Below are 20,283 nucleotides of genomic sequence, written 5' to 3' on the forward strand. Positions count from 1 at the left end.
ATTTGTTCTCTACATCTATGTATCTATTTCTGCTTTGCAAATGAGATCACCTATACCACTTTTCTAGATTTTACATATATGTGTTAATACCGGATATTTGCTTTACTCTTTCTGATTTACTTCACTCTGCATGACTCTTCACTCTGTGTGGATTCTCCAAGTCCATCTAAGTCTCTACAAATGACTTAATTTCATGCTTTTGTGTGGCTGAGTAATATTCCATTGTATATATGTACCATATCTTCTTTATCCATTTTTCTGTTGGTGGATGTTTAGGTTGCTTTCCTGGCTAATTATATAGTGCTGCTATAAACACTGGGGAGCATGTATCCTTTTGAATTATGGTTTTCTCTTGAGTATATGCCCAGCATATATTGCTGGGTCACAAGGGAGTTCTGTTTTTAGAATCGCCATACTGTTTTAAGGAGCCTCCATACTGTCCTTCATAGTGGTTGTATCAATTTGCATTCCCACCAACAGTGCATGAGGATTTCCTTTTCTGAACACCCTCTGCAGCATTTATTGTTTGTAGATTTTTTGATGATGGCCATTATGACCAGTGTGAGGTGATACTTTATTATAGTTTTGATTTTCCTGACACCTTTTAACATGCACCCGTGCCTCTGGTTCACACTCTTCTGGAATAGACTGCGCCTTTTGTGCAGCTTTAACCTGAGCCTCCTTTCAAAGTCCACTCTTAGTTGGATGTCCTATTCAATGTCTAGCCACTCACAAACCTTCAGAGACCAGCCCAAATCTTTGACATGTCTTCCACCTACTTTATCACTGATGGCCTGGCTGTTTGTTCGTTTCCAGCCATAACTTGTACAGGCACAACTCAGAGATGTTGTGGGTTCAGTTCCAGACCCTTTCCAAAAAGTAAATATGCTACTGATTTTTTGATTTCCCAGTGCAACTAAAAGTTGTGTTTATGCTGCACCATGCTCTATTAAGTGTGCAATACCATTATGTCTAAAGGACTATACCATAATTTTAAAATAATGCTGATGAGAAAATAGCGCTACAGACTTGCTCAGTGCAGGGTTGCCATCAACCTTCAATTGATAAAAAAAAAAAAAAGCAATATCTGGCAATACAATGAAACAAGGTATGCCTGTACTACAATTATCTGACAACGGTTAAATTCTATCTTGCCACGTCATTATAAACTTCTAGAAATCTACATACCTCAGCATGTAACATACCATCTGACACACAGAAGACACTCAGTAAATACTTGTTAATTACTTCCTAAAATTGCTTATAAATCTATTGGCTTATGAGGTCTTAGTGGCCCACTTCTGAAAGGCCCATGGAACTCCGTTCCTACTCAATGAAGGCCATAAATATTCTGAAGGTCAAATGAGCTCAACTCGGAAGCCAGAGAATGGATTCGTTGTTTGACTCAAAGTGAAATTGCAAACAAGACTTTGGAGCTTCAAAGAGAAACCAAATGTTCTTTTATCAGAAATTTGTAGGCCAGGTTTCAGAGGCCCACAGGATCAGAAGAAGGAACATTGAAAGGCTCGCAGGGTCAACCAGGTAAGACATCTATGACTTCCTCTCCTTGGTCCTCACAGAAACTGGACCACACTAGGGGAGACATGGGGCCTAGACGGGCCCTGAGTAGGGTCTCTGGGGAAATGCCATAAGGCAGGGAACTGTATATGATGTATATACCTTTTTATAAGAGCATTTAAGATAAGCCAGCGCAGTCCACAGAGACAGAATTTGCAACCACCTAACCTTGGAGATGCAGAGTCTGGCCAGCTAAGGAGGTAAGTGAAAAAACAGAACAAGTTTCAGAGATAGTTCATATCTCTATATGAACCCAGATATCTTAAGATAGAAGGTGGGAAACTCCACAAGACATCTCCATTTCCCCACTCCCGGAGTCCAGCTGTAATTAAAGTGTGATCGGGTATATGAAGGACCTAGAACTGATGGAAAGGCTCCTAAAGAACCCTCTCCCTTGTTCCTGACAGCAGCGGGGACTAAAGGGGTCTCGGGAGAGTCTATCACAGGAGCCAGCTGCCTCTGCCAGTCGCCAGGTTTGTAGTTGTATTATTTATCACACATGTAAAAAGAAAGTCTGTTCTGAAAAAGGGAGACAAATATAATCCATTCTCTCATATCATGTAGCAGACTGTAACATTCTGTGTGGTATCCCTTATGAAAATTGAAGGCAGACAGACCAGAGTTCAAATCTCAGCTTTGGCATTTTCTAGCTGTGTGTTCATGACCTGAGTTACTTAACCTCAGTTACTTTGTCTGCAAAATGCTCACAGCAATGATATATAGCTGGAGGAATTGCCTGATGCCTACAGGGCTGTGGAGTCTAAATACCGATGCTTGCTGTAGTTGTCATTATAAACCACCCTTACGGGAAACCTGAAATTCCTCCGAGAAAGCAAGGGGTAAATCAAGGTCAAGGCAGAAGTGGCATACCCTGTATAGGTCCATCTCAGTTGACACTGCCAAATATTCTGCCACTCCTATGTCACCTGGCAGAGAGAGCATTCTTTTTAAAAAATTTAAAAAATATATAGTGAAAAGAAGATAGCAGTCAGAAAGAATAAATTCGAGTCTCAAATCCATTTATCCACAAGCAAGTTATTTCACTTTCAAAGACTTCATCTCCCTGTTTGCAGGGAGGCAGGTAGGATCAGAATTAGTGGGAGAAAAAAGAAAAAGAACAAATACTTTTTAAAAAGAAAAAAAAAAGTGAGGAGACACAGCGAGTAACTGAACTGTCAGTTGACAGACCAGTGAAAGCTGTTGCTCTTATGGGAGGACTGGAGAGACCAGCTAGATTTTTTAAATTAGTTATTATTATTTTTTAATATTTACTTGGCTGCATCAGACAGCCCACTGTCTTAGCTGCTCGGGGACATATGAGATCTTAGTTCCCCAACCAGGACTCAAACCCTCGTCCTTGCATTGCAAGGTGGATTCTTAACCACTGGACTACCAAGGAAGTCCCTAGATTTTAAGATAAGAAAAAATTGGGGAATTTCTTGGAGTTCTATATAGTTTATATTTTTACCTGTTAGGATCCAAGAGAAAAGAATTAAACCAAGAAGGAGATGTGTAGGACATTTATATACCACTATGATTCTCAAACTCCACCAGCCTCAGAGTCACCTGGAGAGTAAGTTAAAACAGATGGCTGCAAATGGCACAATTTCGTTCTTTTTATGGCTGAGTAATATTCCATTGTATATATGTACCACATCTGCTTTATCCATTCAGCTGTTGATGGGCATTTAGGTTGCTTCCATATCCTGGCTACTCTAATAAGTGCTGCAATGAATATTGGGGTGTATGTACACCCCAATGTGAATGTACTTAGTGCCACTGAACTGTACAATTAAATATGCTTAAAATGGTTAAAATAGTATGTTTTATATTATATATTTTTTACCACAATTAAAAAAACATTTTAAAAAACAGACAGCTGGTCCCCACACTTGGGGGATTCTTATTTAGTGAAAGTGAAATCGCTCAGTCGTGTCTGACTCTTTGCGAACCCATGAACTGTAGCCTACCAGGATCCTCCATCCATGGAATTTTCCAGGCAAGAGTACTGGAGTGGGTTGCCATTTCCTTCTCCAGAGGATCTTCCTGACACAGGGATCCAACCCAGGTCTCCCAAATTGCAGGCAGACGCTTCACCATCTGAGTCACCAGGGAAGCCCTTCTTATTTAGTAGGTCTAGGCAGAGGACCAGTAGTCATGTATGGATGTGAGAGTTGGACCATAAAGAAAGCTGAGTGCCGAAGAACTGATGCTTTTGAACTGTGGTGTTGAAGAAGACTTTCGAGAGTCCCTTGGACTGCAAGATCAAACCAGTCAATCCTAAAGGAAATCAGTCCTGAATATTCATTGGAAGGACTGATGCTGAAGCTGAAGCTCCAATGCTTTGGCCACCTGATGTGAGGAGCTGCCTCACTGGAAAAGACCCTGATGCTGGGAAAGATTGAAGTCAGGAGGAGAAGGGGACGACAGAGGATGAGATGGTTGGATGGCATCACCAACTCAATGGACATGAGTTTGAGCAGGCTCTGGAAGTTGGTGATGGACAGGGAAGCCTAGCGTGCTGCAGTCCATGGGAGTCACAAAGAGTTGGACATGACTGAGCGACTGAACTGACTGCACTGAATGAGGCAAAGGACCAAGAATCTACATTTCTAATAAGTTCCCAAGTGAAACAGTCTCACCTGTCCAGAGACCACACTTTAGATCCATGGCTGTAGGTACTGGAAATTAGTTTGAGATCAATTAAGAAAAATGTTCAAAACAAAGGCCCTTCTCCAAGAATGGTCTCTGGTGGTGGTAGTGGTGGTTTAAATCACTAAGTCATGTCTGACTCTTACAAGCCCATGAACTCTAGCCTGTCAGGCTCCTCTGTCTATAGGATTTTCCAGAAAAGAATGGAGTGGGTTGCCGTTTCCTCCTCCAGGGGATCTTCCCAACCCAGGGATCAAATCTGAGTCTCCTGCATTGCAGGCGTATTCTTTACTGCTGAACCATCAGGGAAGACCAAGGATGGTGTCTACTCATCAACAAACAGACGTTTAAGTATGTCCTCTGTGCCAGGCTCTGTGCGGAAAAGTTTCTCACTTAATCCTGACAACACCCTCTGAGAAAGGGTTATTATAATCTATCTGGCAGAGATAAGGAAACTGAAGCCTAAAGAACTCATGCAACTTGATCAAGGTCATGTAACTAGTAAATGAAGGGACTGGGAAAAGGACCCAAGGATGTCTGAACTCTTAGCCCTGATGCTGTCTTGCCTTTGAGCTTATTTTTTAGCTTATTAATATTAAATAGTGCCAATTAACTAGCCAGCCAAACCCAGGTTGGTCATTGATAGTTCGGAGTGTTTCTCTCCCTCTGGAAGCAATTAGGATCATGGTGGGGTGGGATGTGATGGAATTCATGTTGTAAGTGCAACTTAGAGGCACTTTCTATTGGGCAGAAAACTCCATGATAGCAGACTTCTGGAATCTGTTGTTTTTGTTTAGTTGTGTGTGACTTGTTGCAGTCCTAGTACGCTAGGCTCCTCTGTCCTCCTCTGTCTCCCAGTTTGCTCAATTCATGCCCATTGAGTCGGTGATGCTAGCTGGAATCTAGTAACTGTAGGATTCAGTTTCTTGCCAGCAGGGAGTGTATCATTTAGGTGGAGAGATAAGATCAGCAGCTGCAGCAATTAACATTAACAGTTAATATCAACATTAATGACATAAGAGACCTTTTCTCTCACCTAAATGGGAAACCTTTCCACCTGTCAGTGTCTTCAGAGTCTGAAGCTACTCGTCCGCCGCCACCCATGGCGTACTTGCTCATCAGCACAGATAATGAAGAAATCCTCCAAGCCTCTCAGCTCATCGGGGCCTCCCAGGTGGCGCTAGTGGTAAGAACCTGCCTGCCAATGCAGGAGACATAAGAGACATGGGTTTGATCCTTGGGTCAGGAAGATTCCCTTGGAGGAGAGCATGGCAACCCACTCCAGTATTCTTGCCTAGAGAATCCTATGGACAGAGGAGACTGGCAGGCTACAGTCAATAGAGTCACAAAGAGTCAGAAATGACTGAAGAGACTCAGCACGCACTCAGCTTATCAGGGGTCAAATCATGGTGAGATCCAAGTTTCACTTCAAGCCCTTCCCTTCACAACAGTCTCTAATGCTCAGGACTCAGTTGTAACTACATGTTGTTAAGGGTGTGGCCACTATCATAATACCCAGTACCTTGGCCCATAATGGTTTAAACCCAGATAAATAGAAATAAGCAAAACTCCTACATGGTCCTAACCACGACACCAGCTGGGACGTGACTCATGAGATGTAAAAGATGACGTTTCCACAGGGTCCATGGTCCCTCCTGGGAAGACAGGTAGCCAGAGATAGTCTTGTTTTCCACTCCAAAACCAATTAATGTCGACAAGTGAAGCGAAAGTGTTAGTTGCTCAGTCGTGTCTGACTCTTTGCAACCCCAAGGACTATAGCCCACCAGGCTCCTCTGTCCATGGAATTCTCCAGATAAGAATACTGGAGTGGGTAAGCCATTCCCTTCCTCAGGGGATCTTTCCAACCCAGGGATTGAACCGGGTCTCCTGCACTGCAGGCAGATTCTTTATTGTCTAAGCCACTAGGGAAAAGTCATACACAAATTAGCTTCATTAGATTAAACCCATAACTAGTTATAAACTAGTTACAGATTTCAAAAGGCTGAGAGTACAGCTGGGGATAATGAGAACTTGGATAAACAGTAAAAAATCATCAGGATCCAAGGTGTTTCCTTCTCTTTGTCTCTCTATTTCTGTCCCTCTCCCACCACCTGCTTCTTCAACTATTTCTCCCCACCCCTCAGCCCTGCTATATCAGCTTCATTCTTTTCGTTCTAACTGACTTTCTCTACTACCCCTACACATGACACAATTGTGACCCTCTCCAGCTCTGCATAAACCCCTCAACCCGAAATGGTTCTTGGGTCCAATTCCACATTCCCAAGATTGGAAAGTTCTAGACCCAGTTGGGGTCCCTTGTCCACCCCTAGGCCATCAGCTGTGGCCAGGGCAGGGGAGAGGATGGAGAAGTCGCAATCAATGACTCAGATATTTAAGGCAGGCAGATTGAAACACTGACCTCAGAATTCTAAACAAACCCACTGCCTCAGCTGTAAACAAGAGTCTACAGGGATAAGGGGCCCCAGGTAACCTAGTCTTGCAAATCCAAACCTCAAAGAAACCAAAAAAACAAAACCAACCAACATGTCCCGAAGAACACAGACTACAAGGAAGAGAAGGAGATCATTCTGTATAATATCATGCTAGATGATTCCGATGTTTTTATTTTTGGTGATTTTTATTTTAATGAAGATGAATCTAAAGATAAGGATGGGATCAGATGCAGCACATATTAATTTTCTCAGAGGAGGGAAAATGCACCTTCTTACCTGTTTTGCAGCACTTGAGCATCATGACGGAGCAGGGAGTTGAAGTCAACGCTGTGCCTGGTGGTATGGCACCAAGTAACGTGTACGTGATCCAGGCCAGGAATCCTGTGGCTCCTGGGAGCAAGGGGCAGCCTGTGGGAATGGCCACTTACTTAACATCCAGAGTGACCGAGAGCGATGCAGGAAGAGCGAACTTACAGACGCCGCGCGTAGTGATCCAGAATCCAGCGGAAGTGAACGCCACACAGGGTCTGCCCACAGTGCTTCAGCTCCAGCATCCGACAGCAGTGGCCAGTATGCAGACCCCACCTGGGGAGATCCAGTACTCACTGGGAACCACAAACCTCCAAACCCTGCCTGGAGGCCCTCAGAATCCTCCCACATGTGCCCCTGGGCCGATGTATACCCCCAACCAATTCCAATGGAACATGCCATTTGGATCATTTTTTACGTTCGATCCCAAGAAATTCATAAAGGACGAGGTCAGGACACTGGGGGTGAGTGTGGTCTCTTTCTCCAGTTTGGGTCCCTTCCTGAGCCCGGCTGTAGCGAGTGCATTTCGATAAGGAAGGGAATAGGTTCAGAGGGCAGAGGACACAAATGTAGGTGGCAGCTTCTGGAGGTTGGGTCAGGACGACCCCACAGAGGCCAGTCTCTCCCTTGTTTTTGTCCAGAAACCATCCTTGAAGACCTAGGAGGGGCTGTTGTAACTAGAGTACCTTCTGGTAATTGCCACAGGACATGCATAAATTGTCCTGGCGCTTGAAGAGTACAAACTGGCCAGCTCTCCCGAGAGGACCCAACCACCTGCTGGGGGCAGGAGGATAGGACCAGCTCACACACACCCCAGCCCACCCCTCCTTGTCGATCCTTCAGGGACAGATAAACCAGTGTACTGCACCAAGAGCAAGGTATTGTTTGCCTCCTAAACTTATCCAAATCAAATCTTGGATTAACTTCTATGAAACACTGCCAGCAAAAATAACCAATCTATAATAGGAATAGAAAAAGGTTTTATTTGAGCCAAACTGAGGTGTGTAGCACAGAAGACAGCTTCTCAGATAACTCTGAGAAACTGCTCTGGAGAAGTAGGGTGGTCGGCACAGTTTCATATCTCATTGGAGCAAGTGTACAATTGTTGAAAGTTTCAAAAAAAAAAAAAAAAAAAAACCAGATCAACATGTACCGAGGGAGTCAGTGTGGCCTTTGCACCTGGGAGTAAGTGTTAGCTCTCAGTCGTGTCTGACTCTTTACAACCTTATGGACTGTAGCCCGCCAGGCTCCTCTGTCCGTGGAATTCTCCAGGCAAAAATACCGGCATGGGTTGCCATTCCTGTCTCTAGCAGATCTTCTGGAGCCAGGGATCTAACCCACATGTCCTGCATTGGCAGGCAGATTCTTTACCATCTGAGCCAACGCACCTGGGAAGGGAGGCTTATCATTGAAGGAGCACCAGCGTTGGCATCCCGGGAAGGGAGGCATTTCATCTCTCTTCGTCTTTTTCTGGCTGTGCCAGGTCTTAGCTGCAGCTTGTTGGATATTTTTTTTCAGTTGCGGCATGTGGTATCTAGTTCCCTGACGAGGGATCAGACCCTGGGCCCCTTGCATTAGGAGCACAGAGTCTTAGCCACTAGACCACCACGGAAGTCCCCAAATTTCCCAGGTGAATTTTTTTTAGAGGGGGATCAAGGTGCATAGCTTTCAGGGTCGTAGCCCATGACCAGGGATTGAACTCACACCCTTATCAGTGAAAGCGTAGAGCCTTAACCACTGGACGAGCAGAGAATTCCTAATATTTATTTAACGTAGACATTCTTTACTTCTGGTAAATATGCCCTTTTCTTTAATAATTAAAGCAGATGTACAATGGAGGTTTGATAAGCCACAAACAGGCTGTTTTAGTCAGCATTACGTGTATAAATGAATGACTTCCCCAAACCTCAGTATGGGAAATTTTCTTTTATCAACAGTATCAGGAATAGAAATCCTGGTCACAGGCAGGAAATGAGATTATAAATGTGTGTGGAAAACCTTCGATAGGTGAAGATATTATACGATATTACATAGTAGTTATTAATTTCATGTTATGATTACTTTCCTTATTAATTAATACTGGGCAAATGCTTGTTAACTTTGGATTCCAATTACTTTAAAGTCTTTCGAAAGGATTATTCTGAGTTAGAGCAAATGCCTGGGGAACCTGATCAAACACAGAGAAAGACCAAAAACATGGACTCCCTTTAGTGAACTACAGTTCATTTGGGAGAAGCTGTGCCTTTATCTTAAGATAAAGTGGGCACACAGACAAGATCAAGCATGTTATTTGATGAAGCAGCTGACATGAAACCCAGGTCTGTACACTAAGCTTTAGACTCATTGAGCGTGACAGCTGGCACATCTGATCAACACTGATCACTTGACCCCTGAGCAATCTGAGGCCTGAAGAAGTCAAATGTCACCCCAAGTCCTCAGGTATAGCAAGTGCTGCAGGATCCCCAAATAGGAGGCATTTTGTCCTGAATGTGGGGGTGTCCGTAAAAGGATGCATTTGGTCGTTGAAAGAAAGATGGGATTTCAGTAGGATGAGGGTGAAGCCAGTACCTTTCAGACAGAAGTGGAAGAAAAGCATGTGGGAAGGAGGAACAGCACAGGCTTGCAGGCACTGAGGCTGCCACAGCAGGGAATACACAGGGGTGGGGCCTAGGAAAGGTGTGGGTGGAGGGCTTGCAAACATCTCCCAAGTGGCAGGACCTATCTATAAGCTTTATGGGCACTGTTTTAAAAAAAAGAAAAAAACTTTGGCCATGCCTGTGACACATGGGATCTTAGTTCCCTAACCAAGGATTGAACCTGTGCCCCCTGCATTGAAAAGCAGAGTCTTAACCACTGTATTGCCAGGGAAGTCTCCATAGGGCCCTCTTTCTAATCTCTGCAACCGGTGGTTCCTAACTTTTTTTGGCACCAGGGACTGGTTTCCTGAAAGAATTTTTCCACAGGCGGGGTGGGGTGAATGTAGAAAGCAATGGTACCCCATTCTAGTACTCTTGCCTGGAAAATCCCATAGACAGAGAAGCCTGGTAAGCGGCAGTCCATGGGGTTGCTAAGAGTTGGACATGACGGAGTGACTTCACTTTCATACATTGGAGAAGGAAATGGCAACCTACTCCAGTGTTCTTGCCTGGAGAATCCCAGGGACAGGGGAGCCTGGTGGGCTGCCGTCTATGGGGTCGCACAGAGTCGGACATGACTGAAGTGACTTAGTGGCAACAGCAGCAGTGTGGGGGGAATGGTTTCAGGATGAGCATTTTATTTCAAGAGCATTATGTTTATTGTACTCTTGATTTCTGTTATTGTTACATCAGCTCCACCTCAGATTATTAGGCATTAGATTCTGGAGTTTGGGGGCCCCTGTCTACAGCAACCCCGCAAGCCAGATATGGTCAGCCCAGTCAGAGAGAGACACAGGGAGGGTGCTTGCCTGAGGCCATGCAGCTGGTGAGTGCCAGAGCCAAGATTTAAGTCCGTCTGGTTTGCTGCCAAAGCCCCCGCCCAGGCATCTTCTCTGCAAGCCTGAGTCCAAAGGGAAAGTCATCCTGATCTGTTCTACCCCCCACCCCTCCACCTTCTGTTTATGTCCATGGCTCTCAATTCTGAGTGTACTTTGGCATCATCTGTGGAGCTTCAAAACAACACCTTGACATGGACCCCACCCCGAGAGATTTTGGCCCCAACAGCAGTCATACTCAGGGATTCTGGGGGTACAGTCTGGGCTGCTGAGGGAGCTACAATCCCATAGGCCCCCAGCTCTGCTCTTTCTCACGATGCCTTGTCCTCCCCACAGGCCATCCAGATTCTCATCGGCCTGACTCACATCTTCACTGCCATCAATCCTTCACTGTATTGGCCAAAATCTTATTCCGCGATATCAGGGTACCTGGCATGGGGAGGAGTATCCGTGAGTACAAGGCCCTGTGGCCTCCTTCTGGGTTCTGAGTTACCAGACCAGGATGGGGGAGCAAAGGAAGAAAAAGCCTGGAATGCACTCCCAATAATAGGGCCCTGGGAGCCCAGACCCAGCCACCTAAGACTGTAGGTGCAGGACAGGGTTAAGGACCCGGCCCTGACCCCATGCCCCAGCAACGCGCCCCCTGCCTCTAAGGAACTTTCAGCTACTCACAAGCCAATCACGTGCTTTAATTATTCCACCCTCTTGGAATTTGATGTAAATGTAAACATGTAAATCATGTATAACCCCACCCTTATTCTCCCATGCCCTGTTGCTGGGAAGGATTGAAGGCAAATGGAGAAGAGGGCAGCAGAGAGTGAGATGGTTAGACAGCATCATTGACTCAGTGGATATAGAACTTGAGCAAACTCCAGGAGAGAGTGAAGGACAGGGGAGCCATGTTGCAGTCCATGGGGTTGCAAAGAATCAGACACGACTTAGCAACCAAACAACAACTGCAGGATCACATGCTGCTGCTGCTGCTAAGTCGCTTCAGTCGTGTCCGACTCTGTGCACCCCCATAGACGGCAGCCCACCAGGCTTCCCCGTCCCTGGGATTCTCCAGGCAAGAACACTGGAGTGGGTTGCCATTTCCTTCTCCACAGGGTCACATGACCCTCTTGTAGATAGAAAGAGCAGGGTCTGTTTGTTCATGTCCATGTGCCGGATGAGAAGACTGGGGCTCAGAGAGGTTAGACAAGATGACTGCAGGCTCACAGCCAGGAAGGGTTGGAAGAAAGTCCTGATGGAGCCCAGGCCCCCTCAGTTGAGGGCTCTCATAACTGGACCAAGTTCTTCCTGCCTCTGGGTTCACATATCAGTCACCAGCCTCGCAGCATCTAGGGCCAGTTGGGACCCCCAAGCTGGAGCAGTAACTTGCCTAGGGTCACAGCAAGGTGAGTTAGGAGCAAGAGTGGAGCAGAAGCCTAGGTCTCCCGTCTCCCAGCCTTAAGGCTCTGCTCACCCTGATACCCTGTCCTTGCTTTTCCAAGATCACAGTCGAGAATAGGGTGGTGGGAGGCCAGATGATCCATGAGTTTGGGCGATGCCTGTGCCCAGGGAGTGGGCCCAATGGGGACCAGACACAAAAATGAGATGTCTAGTATCCTGAAACAAAATGTAGGCTTTTAGGGGAAAAGATTTTAACCTAGACACAGAGGAGTTTAGGTATTGTGGTATCTAACCATTGGGATAGTGAAAATGTTGAGAGGAGGTAAACAGACATGCCCATCTTAAGAAACAAGGTATGTAAGCCTTGAGGACTCAGAGCTACACCTCTGAATGGACTGTGGTCTTTCCAACACACTGTACAACTGCTCCTACTCCTTTTTGTCTGTGTAGTTTATCATCTCTGGCTCGCTCTCAGTGGAGGCTGAAAAGAGACCCAGTTATTGCATGGTGAGTTGTAATTCCATCTTTCATCATCCTTCAGTGTTGGAATGTGACTCTCCAGGGGGGAGGGGCCTCCCAGGAGCCTCTCAGAGTGGCCTGGTCCTGGCCCCAGGGTTCAGCGCTCTTACATACCTTACTTCATTCAGTCCCCACAGGCCTACAAACTTCTGTGATCCTCATTCTGCAGAAGAGGAAACTGAGTCACAGAAAGGTCGGGTGACTGGACTTAAGACCGCACAGCAGGAATGTGGCCAGGCTGGGGTTTATGCCCAGAGCCCTCTGACCCCAGCACCGTGCCTTCACCTATTGTATTTAACTACTCAGACACTTGGCATTTTGGCAAGTGGCCAAGTAGTCACAGCACCATGACCTTGGGGTGTTCTGAATTAAGCAGAAAGTCAGATAGAGGCCAAGTGGAAATGTGTGTACATTTCAGCCACCTCTTTAAGGCCCTTCCTGCCCTCCCCTTTGGCTAGACCTAGAAAAATGAGGGGAGAATGTGCCTTGAACAGTTCAGAGTTCAAACCATAGGACACAGGACCCAGAATTCCCTTGCACTGTCAGAATGTCATCCTCTGTCTCGACAGCCAGAGATATACCGTGCATGTTTTTATTTTGTTGCGGCCTCTAAAAAGCTTAGGGATAAATGTAGAGCTTCTAAGGGCCCTCCTCCTTGGCTCCAAGTCCTTCCTGCCCCTCTCCATGTTCTCCAAAGGGCTTCTTGTCTCTTCTGCCTTTTCAGCGGGAAAGCCATGGGTTAGCTGGGGGCTGGCTTGTCCCACGGAGGGTTTCCAGTTACCAGTCCTTTGTCTGCAAGGCAAATGCCTGCAGCCCCTCAGTCTGCCTTATTCCATCCTCTACAACGGGATTAAGACCCCCTTCCCCAGGCCCCCCAACATCAGCTGAGCTCACAGTGCTCCTTAATCCCCTAACAAAAGTGGATCAAACTCTTGTCCCACATCTGGGAAATCCAATGACCTCTCCAAGATGCCTACCAGCTCGTGGGGGGCTCCTAGTCCCCCTGGTTCTGATGATTGACTTCCAGTTGAAGTGTCTACTTCCATCTCTACTCTGCTTGCCAGCCTTCCCAGCCTCAGCCCACAGGTGGACTCAGTCCTTCCCTCCCCATCTCCATCCCCATGAACCACCCCCCAGGGGAGGCAGTTGAGCAGGGGACATCATGAGTGACTGGAGGATTTCAGCAGCCCGACACTGGGCAGCAGATCCCTTAAAATGGAGTACTAGACTTTCTGGTTCTGAAAACCCTCCCCAGCCAATCCTGCCAGCCCAGACTCCAGCTCCCTCCAGCAGGACCAGAACTTTCCTCTCCCTTCTCTCAAGGCAATCCTCTAATCCCAGTTCATGCCCCCTGCCACCATCACCCGCATCCCTGTGCTCATTTCTTCCGCAGAGCAGCTCTGCATCCTTGCCACCTCTCCTCCCAATCTGGCCTTTGAATCTCATTTCCTGCACTGTCAGCTACTTATGGAGGTATATTCCCAAACAAATACAGCCCCTGCCCCAGGTGGACTCTGCCTATTGAATAAAGAATAATCTTCTCACCTCAGGGAGCTTAGGATAAGCTGGCTTCTCCACAACCCACCTCTTTCCCGCCCGGGCTCCCCTTTCCTCCTGCTCCCTGAGAGTCCCCACAAGCCTGGCTTCAGACTCGACTCACCGGTGCCTCTCCCCCTGCCCCTTCCAGGTGCATGGCAGCATTGGCATGAACGTGGTCAGCGCTATCGTTTCCCTGGCTGGGATCTTGCTTCTCATCTTGGATCTGTGCTTTACCCAGTCGGTGAGCATCCAGACTACCAGCACCCCAGGCTTCCGAAAGATTGGGGAGGCTTGTTTATGAGGTTGTTCCAGAGCTGGAAGGAATCACAGCCAAATCCCACCCTAGTATGACAGCCCTAGGTCCTAAAATGTGTTAGTTGTTGTTTAGTCACTCAGACATGTCCTCCTCTTTGCAACCCCATGGACTGCAGCACACCAGGCTTTCCCATCCTTCACTATCTCTTGGAGCTTGCTCAAACTCATGTCCATTTAGTTGGTGATGCCATCCAACCATCTCACCCTCTGTCGTCCCCTTTTCCTCCTGCCCTCAATCCTTCGCAGCCTCATGGTCTTTTCCAGTGAGTCAGCTCTTTGCATCAGGTGGCTAAAGTATTGGAGCTTCAGCTTCAGCATCAGTCCTTCCAATGAATATTCAGGGTTGACTTCCTTTAGGATGAACAGGTTTGATCTCCTTGCTGCCTAAAGGACTCTCAAGAGTCTTCTCCAGCATCACAGTTCAAAAGCATCCTAAAATATGTAACCCTCACCAAAACCCCTGACTTCTGAGGCAGGTGAGATAGACCCTATTTTATAGATGAGGACACTGAGATTCAGAGAGCTGGAGCCAGGTGGCCCCTCCTTGTACCTGTTCTGTTCCTGCTTGGAGGCAGCAAATGCCAGCACAAGTAGGTGGGGCAGTAGCCACACTCAGATCTTAAGGCCACCTGTCCCCAGGAAGCTGTTGAGGGAGGGACAGCTGGTGGCAAGAACAGGAGGTGCTGCCCCCAGGTTCTCCTCTTATCTGGGGCCCCCAGAAGCAGATGCTGGAACAGGGATTCAGGAGCAAGTCATTTATTTCAGAGGTTCCCCTAGGAAATACTGGTAGGGGAGACAATAAGATGAACAAGGAAAGGAAGGTACAGGTAAAGGGTGTCACCAAGCAAGTCACTGCCAGAGCTTAATCCTGCTGGGACTCTAGCAGACAGAGAGGACACTGCCTCAGAGTTACATCCTGTCCTGAGTGAGGTGCCTGGGGTACTCGCCCACCAATTCCCACCATCACTGATTGAAAACTACTCCTGGGGTCATCGAATGCCCTGGACCCCAGTCTGCCACACATGTACCAGTGTGCTTGTGAGGTGGGTCTCACTTTGGGTTCCTCCCATAGCTGACTTTTCTTTTTTTTTGGCTGCACTGGGTCTCATTGCTACGTGCAGGTTTTCTCTAATTGCAGCCAGCAAGGGCTACTCTCTAGTTGCAGAGCGTGGACTTATTGCAGTGGCTTCTCTTGCTGCAGAGCACAGGTTCTAGGGCTCAAGGGCTTTGGTAGCTGTGGGACGTGGGCTCTAGAGGGCAAGCTCAGTAGTTGTGGCACATGGGCTTAGTTACCCCGAAGCATGTGGAATCTTCCCAGACCCGGGATCAAACCCATGTCCCCTGCATTGGCAGGCAGATTCTTTACCACTGGACTGCCAGGGAAGTCCCAGAACTGACTTTGAAACAAGTAGCTTATTTGGGGGAGGAAGCAAATGCCAGCAGGGTGATGAGAAATGGGGTGGGGAAGAGAAGGGACCAGTAAAGATGTCATGTAATCAATCCACTTACCCTGAGTGTTGGTTCCTAAACCAGTCCCCAGCCCTGGAGGGCAGGGGGAGACTGACCAAAGAGGCAGCCGTGCCAGACTGGCAGGTGGCAGGTCTGATAAGCCAAGGAACTGATGTATGAGGCTTGTCCTGGGCTGCTGCAACATGAGTTGACCTCTGCACTGCCCGTCAGAATCCTACAAACGTAATTGCATCCAGTCCAGATGGTCTTAACACCACCTCCTCTCAAGGCTGCATCCTCAAAAATGACTCCCACTGCAGAAGTGCATTCCAAGGACAGGGGAGGCGTGAAGACCTCCGATTGCCTGGGTCCAGCTGGCAGAGGATTTCCCCCAGGTGACCTCATCCAACACTGAGTACTCACCTGGGAAAGCAGTGCAGACACATGCTTCAGTCACTCCCTCTCAGCCCAGGGGTGAGAATCGAGGGTATTTATCCACTAGCCCCTGTCACTCATTGATAGACCAGAAACGCAGGTACTGGCAGTTGGAAGTCTGGCTATCATGCCCTCAAAGGTACCATGGGGGCGTGTGAGAGGGGCACCCATAGCAACTGCTCGTGGAGCACGTGCCAAAGGGTCTGGGGCTCTCCAGCTGAGGCATGTGGTGCTTGCCTAAGATGAGGCCTACAGGCGTGGATGGTCACAGGACAGTCACCTCTGTGACAAAACCCTTCCCATTCCTCTCTGCCCCTAGATTAACATGAAGGCAATTTCTGGTGGTCTCCTCCCCTTCGCCCTGCTGGAGTTCTGCCTCACCTGTGTGGTCTCACATTTTGGGTGCCAGGCTACGTGTTGGAACCAGTTTGTGGTAAGTGTTGGGCCCTGTTCCAGGAATCAGAGAGTGTTCTAGGGGTAGCAGAGGTGACCGAACATTGGGAGAAGTGGGGCCTGAGAGGACATCTTAGTTGGTTCAGGATGTTATAACAAATATACCACAGGCTGCATGGCTTATAATTATTTCTCGCAGTCTAGGAGTCTCAGATCAGGATGCCTGGATGGTCCGGTAGTGGTGAGAACTCTCTTCCTGGCTTTCGGATGGCTGTCTTCTTGTTATAGCTTCCCTATCTTATAGAAAGATAGGGAGAGCTCTCTGGCATCTCTCTCTCTAAGGGCACTAAACCCATTCATGAGAGCTCCCCCCTCATGACCTGCGAGTGTGCTAAGTCACTTCAGTTGTGTCTGACTCTGCAACCCCATGGATAGTAGCTTGCCAAGCTCCTCTCTCCATGGGATTCTCCAGGCAAGAAAACTGGAGTGGGTTGCCATGCCCTCCTCCAGGGAATCTTCCAGACCCAGGGAATGAACCCATGTCTCCTGTCTCCTACATTGGCTGGTGGGTTCTTTACCTCCAGTGCCACCTGGGAAGCCCCCTCATGACCTAATTACCTCCCAAAGGCCCCACCTTTGGATACCATCAGATTGAGGGTTAAGATTCTAACATACAGATATTCAGTCCATCACAAGGAGGGTGTATCTGCGGAGTTTTGCTGCAAAAGAAACTGCTGGAAAACTCAGCAGCTTAAAACAGCAACCATTTCTTTAGGTCATGATTCTGAGTCTCAGTGTGACCAGTGGGTCTTCTGCTGGCCTCAGATGGACCCACTTGATACCAAAAGCTCAGCTTCTCTATACACTGGTGCTGAATTGAATCTCAGAGACAGAGTTGTTAGGCAAAGGCGGGGTGGGGGGGGTGGTGGTTTGGTGATGGTCACAGTGGCCTAATGCCCTCATCAAAATTGCTGTGTCCCAACTTGGGGAAGATAGTGGGAAGTATTATCATAATTGTTCAAAGAGGATGTGATCAGCTTGTGGACGTTCTTTCGATGGGTTGGTTGGAAGGTAGGTAGAAGCCAGCATCATCAACCTTCAGGTACAACTGGTCTAGGGTCTACATACGTGTGGACGGTACATTATTGTTAATCATTAACTTCTCTCACCTGGTGGGCATTTCAGTATCTGTAAAATAGCTCAAAGATACTGTGTGTATCCACTGATAGGGAAATAGGACCCTGTCCAAGGCTGCTCTTGACTGTTTTATTTCTCCCTGGTCTTGCATCTCCTCCCGTCTCCTCCCTAATTAACAGCTGTTTGAATTTGCCCATTGGAACTCAGGAAAAGTCAGGGGACCTGAATGAAGGCTGTTTCCTATAATCAAAGAGATGAGGGCCACAGAAAGGCCTCATGCCCAGGACCCCCATAGAGCCCTGTATGGTATCACATTCAGACAGGTGTAGCAGCTGCCAGGTTGGCAGCAGCTGACCAACCAGAATCTTCAAGGAAAAGTCCATCTCTGCTCCAAGTGGTATCACTTCCTCTAGAAGGTTAGCCTGAGCTTCTTAGGGTAGCTGGATTCCAAGAGCAGTGAGACACAGCCAGCCCCACAGGCACAGACTTTTAGGTCCCTGCCCATGTCACATTCTTTAATGTCTCTTTGGCCAAAGTAAGTCACCTGGCCAACCTCAGATTCAAGGGGATGGAAAATGCAGTGTGCCCTCCTGTTTTATAAGAGGAAGACAGGGCAGTCAAGGCTCCATAACAATCCTGACACCCTAGGGCCAGCTGGCTATTACCCCATCCCAGGGTTGGGGAGTGTGCCTTGATGAGAGGCCAATTCTACTCCCCAGAAGAGTTTGCCCAGATCACAGTTCTCTAGCGCTTCCATCTACTCTCTCTTGACTCCATCCTCTGAACTCTTGGCTCCACGCTTGAAAACATTGTTTCTTTTCCATAAGAAGTGGCCCATTTTCCATATGAAATGGTCCACCTTCTTCATCTTGTGGAAGAAGAATAGCTCTCTCAAACTGCCTCCTGTATGAAGAAAGTAGGACCCAAAGGCCCTTTTGCAGTTTGAGCAGCTCCAAGTTAATCCAAGGCGATGGTCTGTTTGCTGACACAATTTCCTTTAAAAGAGTGAGAATGTTTTATCAGATTATGGTTCTTACTGTTTGACAAAAATCACACCTGAGATTATGTTCCAGACAGTCCTCTCTCTTTCAGAATATCTATTTTGGGATTAAGTTTCTGTGGGACCATGCCCTTAAAATTCTTAGAAGCTTCTCTGTCTAGCTGGAAGGATCTGCTAGTCACTGCCTTAAACCTTTTATAGATCTTCACAAAGAGTTGTATAGAGACATCTTGGTTTGATCTTTGTTCTCAGGCCTACTTTTACTTCAAATGTCATTTATCTGTGAGGAACCTGGAAATAAGACAATTTTATTTTCTAATTTTTCAGGTCCCTGGCCTTCTTTTTTTCCCTCTAAATATTACTTGTGAAATGAATCATTCTTTATCTGATCTCTTGAAAACATTTTTATTATGGTACTTTACCATATGCAGCTAGGAGCAAGCAACTGACATTCCCATATAATGCCCGGTGATCTCCTTTATCAGGGCTTCCCTAGAGGCTCAGATGGTAAAGAATCTGCCTGCAATGCAGGAAACCCTGGTCTCCGTAGCAAGAGGCAAAAGTTTTTAGTTTGCATTTTCTGTCTTCCAAAATGCGACAGTCCTTCCCCGCTACATACTGTGGGTAACTATACACCTAGCCTGTTATACCAGTTTCCTGGCTACCTCTCCAGCCTCACTGGCCATCCAGTCCCAAAGCCAAGGCACATGTTAGATTTTGTTATCCTGCTTCTAGCTACCGATTTCTCTGTACATTAGCTATTGCTACATATCAAACAATCCCCAGACTTAGCCCCTTAAACATAGCTGCTTCTGTAGTTTATGATTCTCTGGGTCTGCTGGGTAGTTCTTCTGGTTTGGGCCAGCTCAGCTGACCTCTGCTGGACTCGCCATGAGTCTACAGTCGGTTGGTGAGTTTCCTGCCAACTGGATTGTCTAGAATGCTCTCAATTGTATGTCTGGCAGTTGGCACGCCACCTACCAATAGGGCCAACTGGCCTACTTTTCTCTCATCACCCAGTGAGCCAGTCCAGTCTTCTTTACATGGCAGCCTCAGCGTTCAGAAGAGCAGCGAGAGAGCAAGCCTGGATTTGCAAACATTTCTCAGATCTCTGATGCTTCACATTTTCACTGTTGGTCCACTGACCCAGGGAAGTTCCATGACTAAGACCAGCATCAGCGAGGGAGGGTCTACCCAAGGGCATGGCAACAGGAAGGGGAAGAATTTGTGGCCATTTTTGCAATTGACCACAGGGGAAGTTGATGGCCTCATATCCTTTGTCTTTCAGAACAGGACAGAGGTTCCGACCGTAGTCATTGCCAACCCAGCCAACACTCCCACCGGCCCCTTCAACGTGACTGACAATACCACTGGCCAGGCCAACGTCATCACCAGCCCTGCCAACCCCACCTCCCCCACCAACGCTGCAGTGATGGTGCCCCCTGTACCCTCCTAGGAAGGTGTAGCTGATTTTGCCCAGAAACAGACAGTCTGTTTCAGTGACGAGGAGCCATTTCAGTTGACTCTTTCCTTCTCCCAGAAACTTACGGAAGCCCATGCCCAGCACTGTTGCTGGTCCAGAATGAACGATCCCCTTCTCCCTTCTTTACTCCTCACTTTCATTTATTGCTGTCTCTTTT

General features: G+C 47.3%; 1 protein-coding gene across 4 annotated transcripts; it reads left to right on the forward strand.

Annotated features, from left to right (window-relative positions):
* The first annotated feature begins 1,486 nt into the window (after positions 1 to 1,486).
* On the forward strand, positions 1,487 to 20,248 carry MS4A18 (membrane spanning 4-domains A18). Of its 4 annotated transcripts, XM_042238286.1 has the most exons (8): positions 1,487 to 1,542; positions 1,986 to 2,051; positions 6,971 to 7,456; positions 10,801 to 10,914; positions 12,307 to 12,363; positions 14,063 to 14,155; positions 16,433 to 16,546; positions 19,932 to 20,248. In XM_042238286.1, exons 3-8 carry the CDS (start codon positions 6,983 to 6,985, stop codon positions 20,097 to 20,099), a joined length of 1,020 nt encoding a protein of 339 aa, XP_042094220.1. In that variant the 5' UTR covers positions 1,487 to 1,542; positions 1,986 to 2,051; positions 6,971 to 6,982; the 3' UTR covers positions 20,100 to 20,248. The 4 variants fall into 4 exon arrangements, with proteins under 4 accessions (XP_042094220.1, XP_042094221.1, XP_027815483.1 ...); XM_042238287.1 differs by lacking the exon at positions 1,986 to 2,051 and having other exon boundaries at positions 1,487 to 1,778; XM_027959682.2 differs by lacking the exon at positions 1,986 to 2,051.
* Positions 20,249 to 20,283: the final 35 nt, after the last annotated feature.

The sequence above is a fragment of the Ovis aries genome, chromosome 21, assembly GCF_016772045.2.
Source record: "Ovis aries strain OAR_USU_Benz2616 breed Rambouillet chromosome 21, ARS-UI_Ramb_v3.0, whole genome shotgun sequence".
Classification (NCBI taxonomy): domain Eukaryota; kingdom Metazoa; phylum Chordata; class Mammalia; order Artiodactyla; family Bovidae; genus Ovis; species Ovis aries.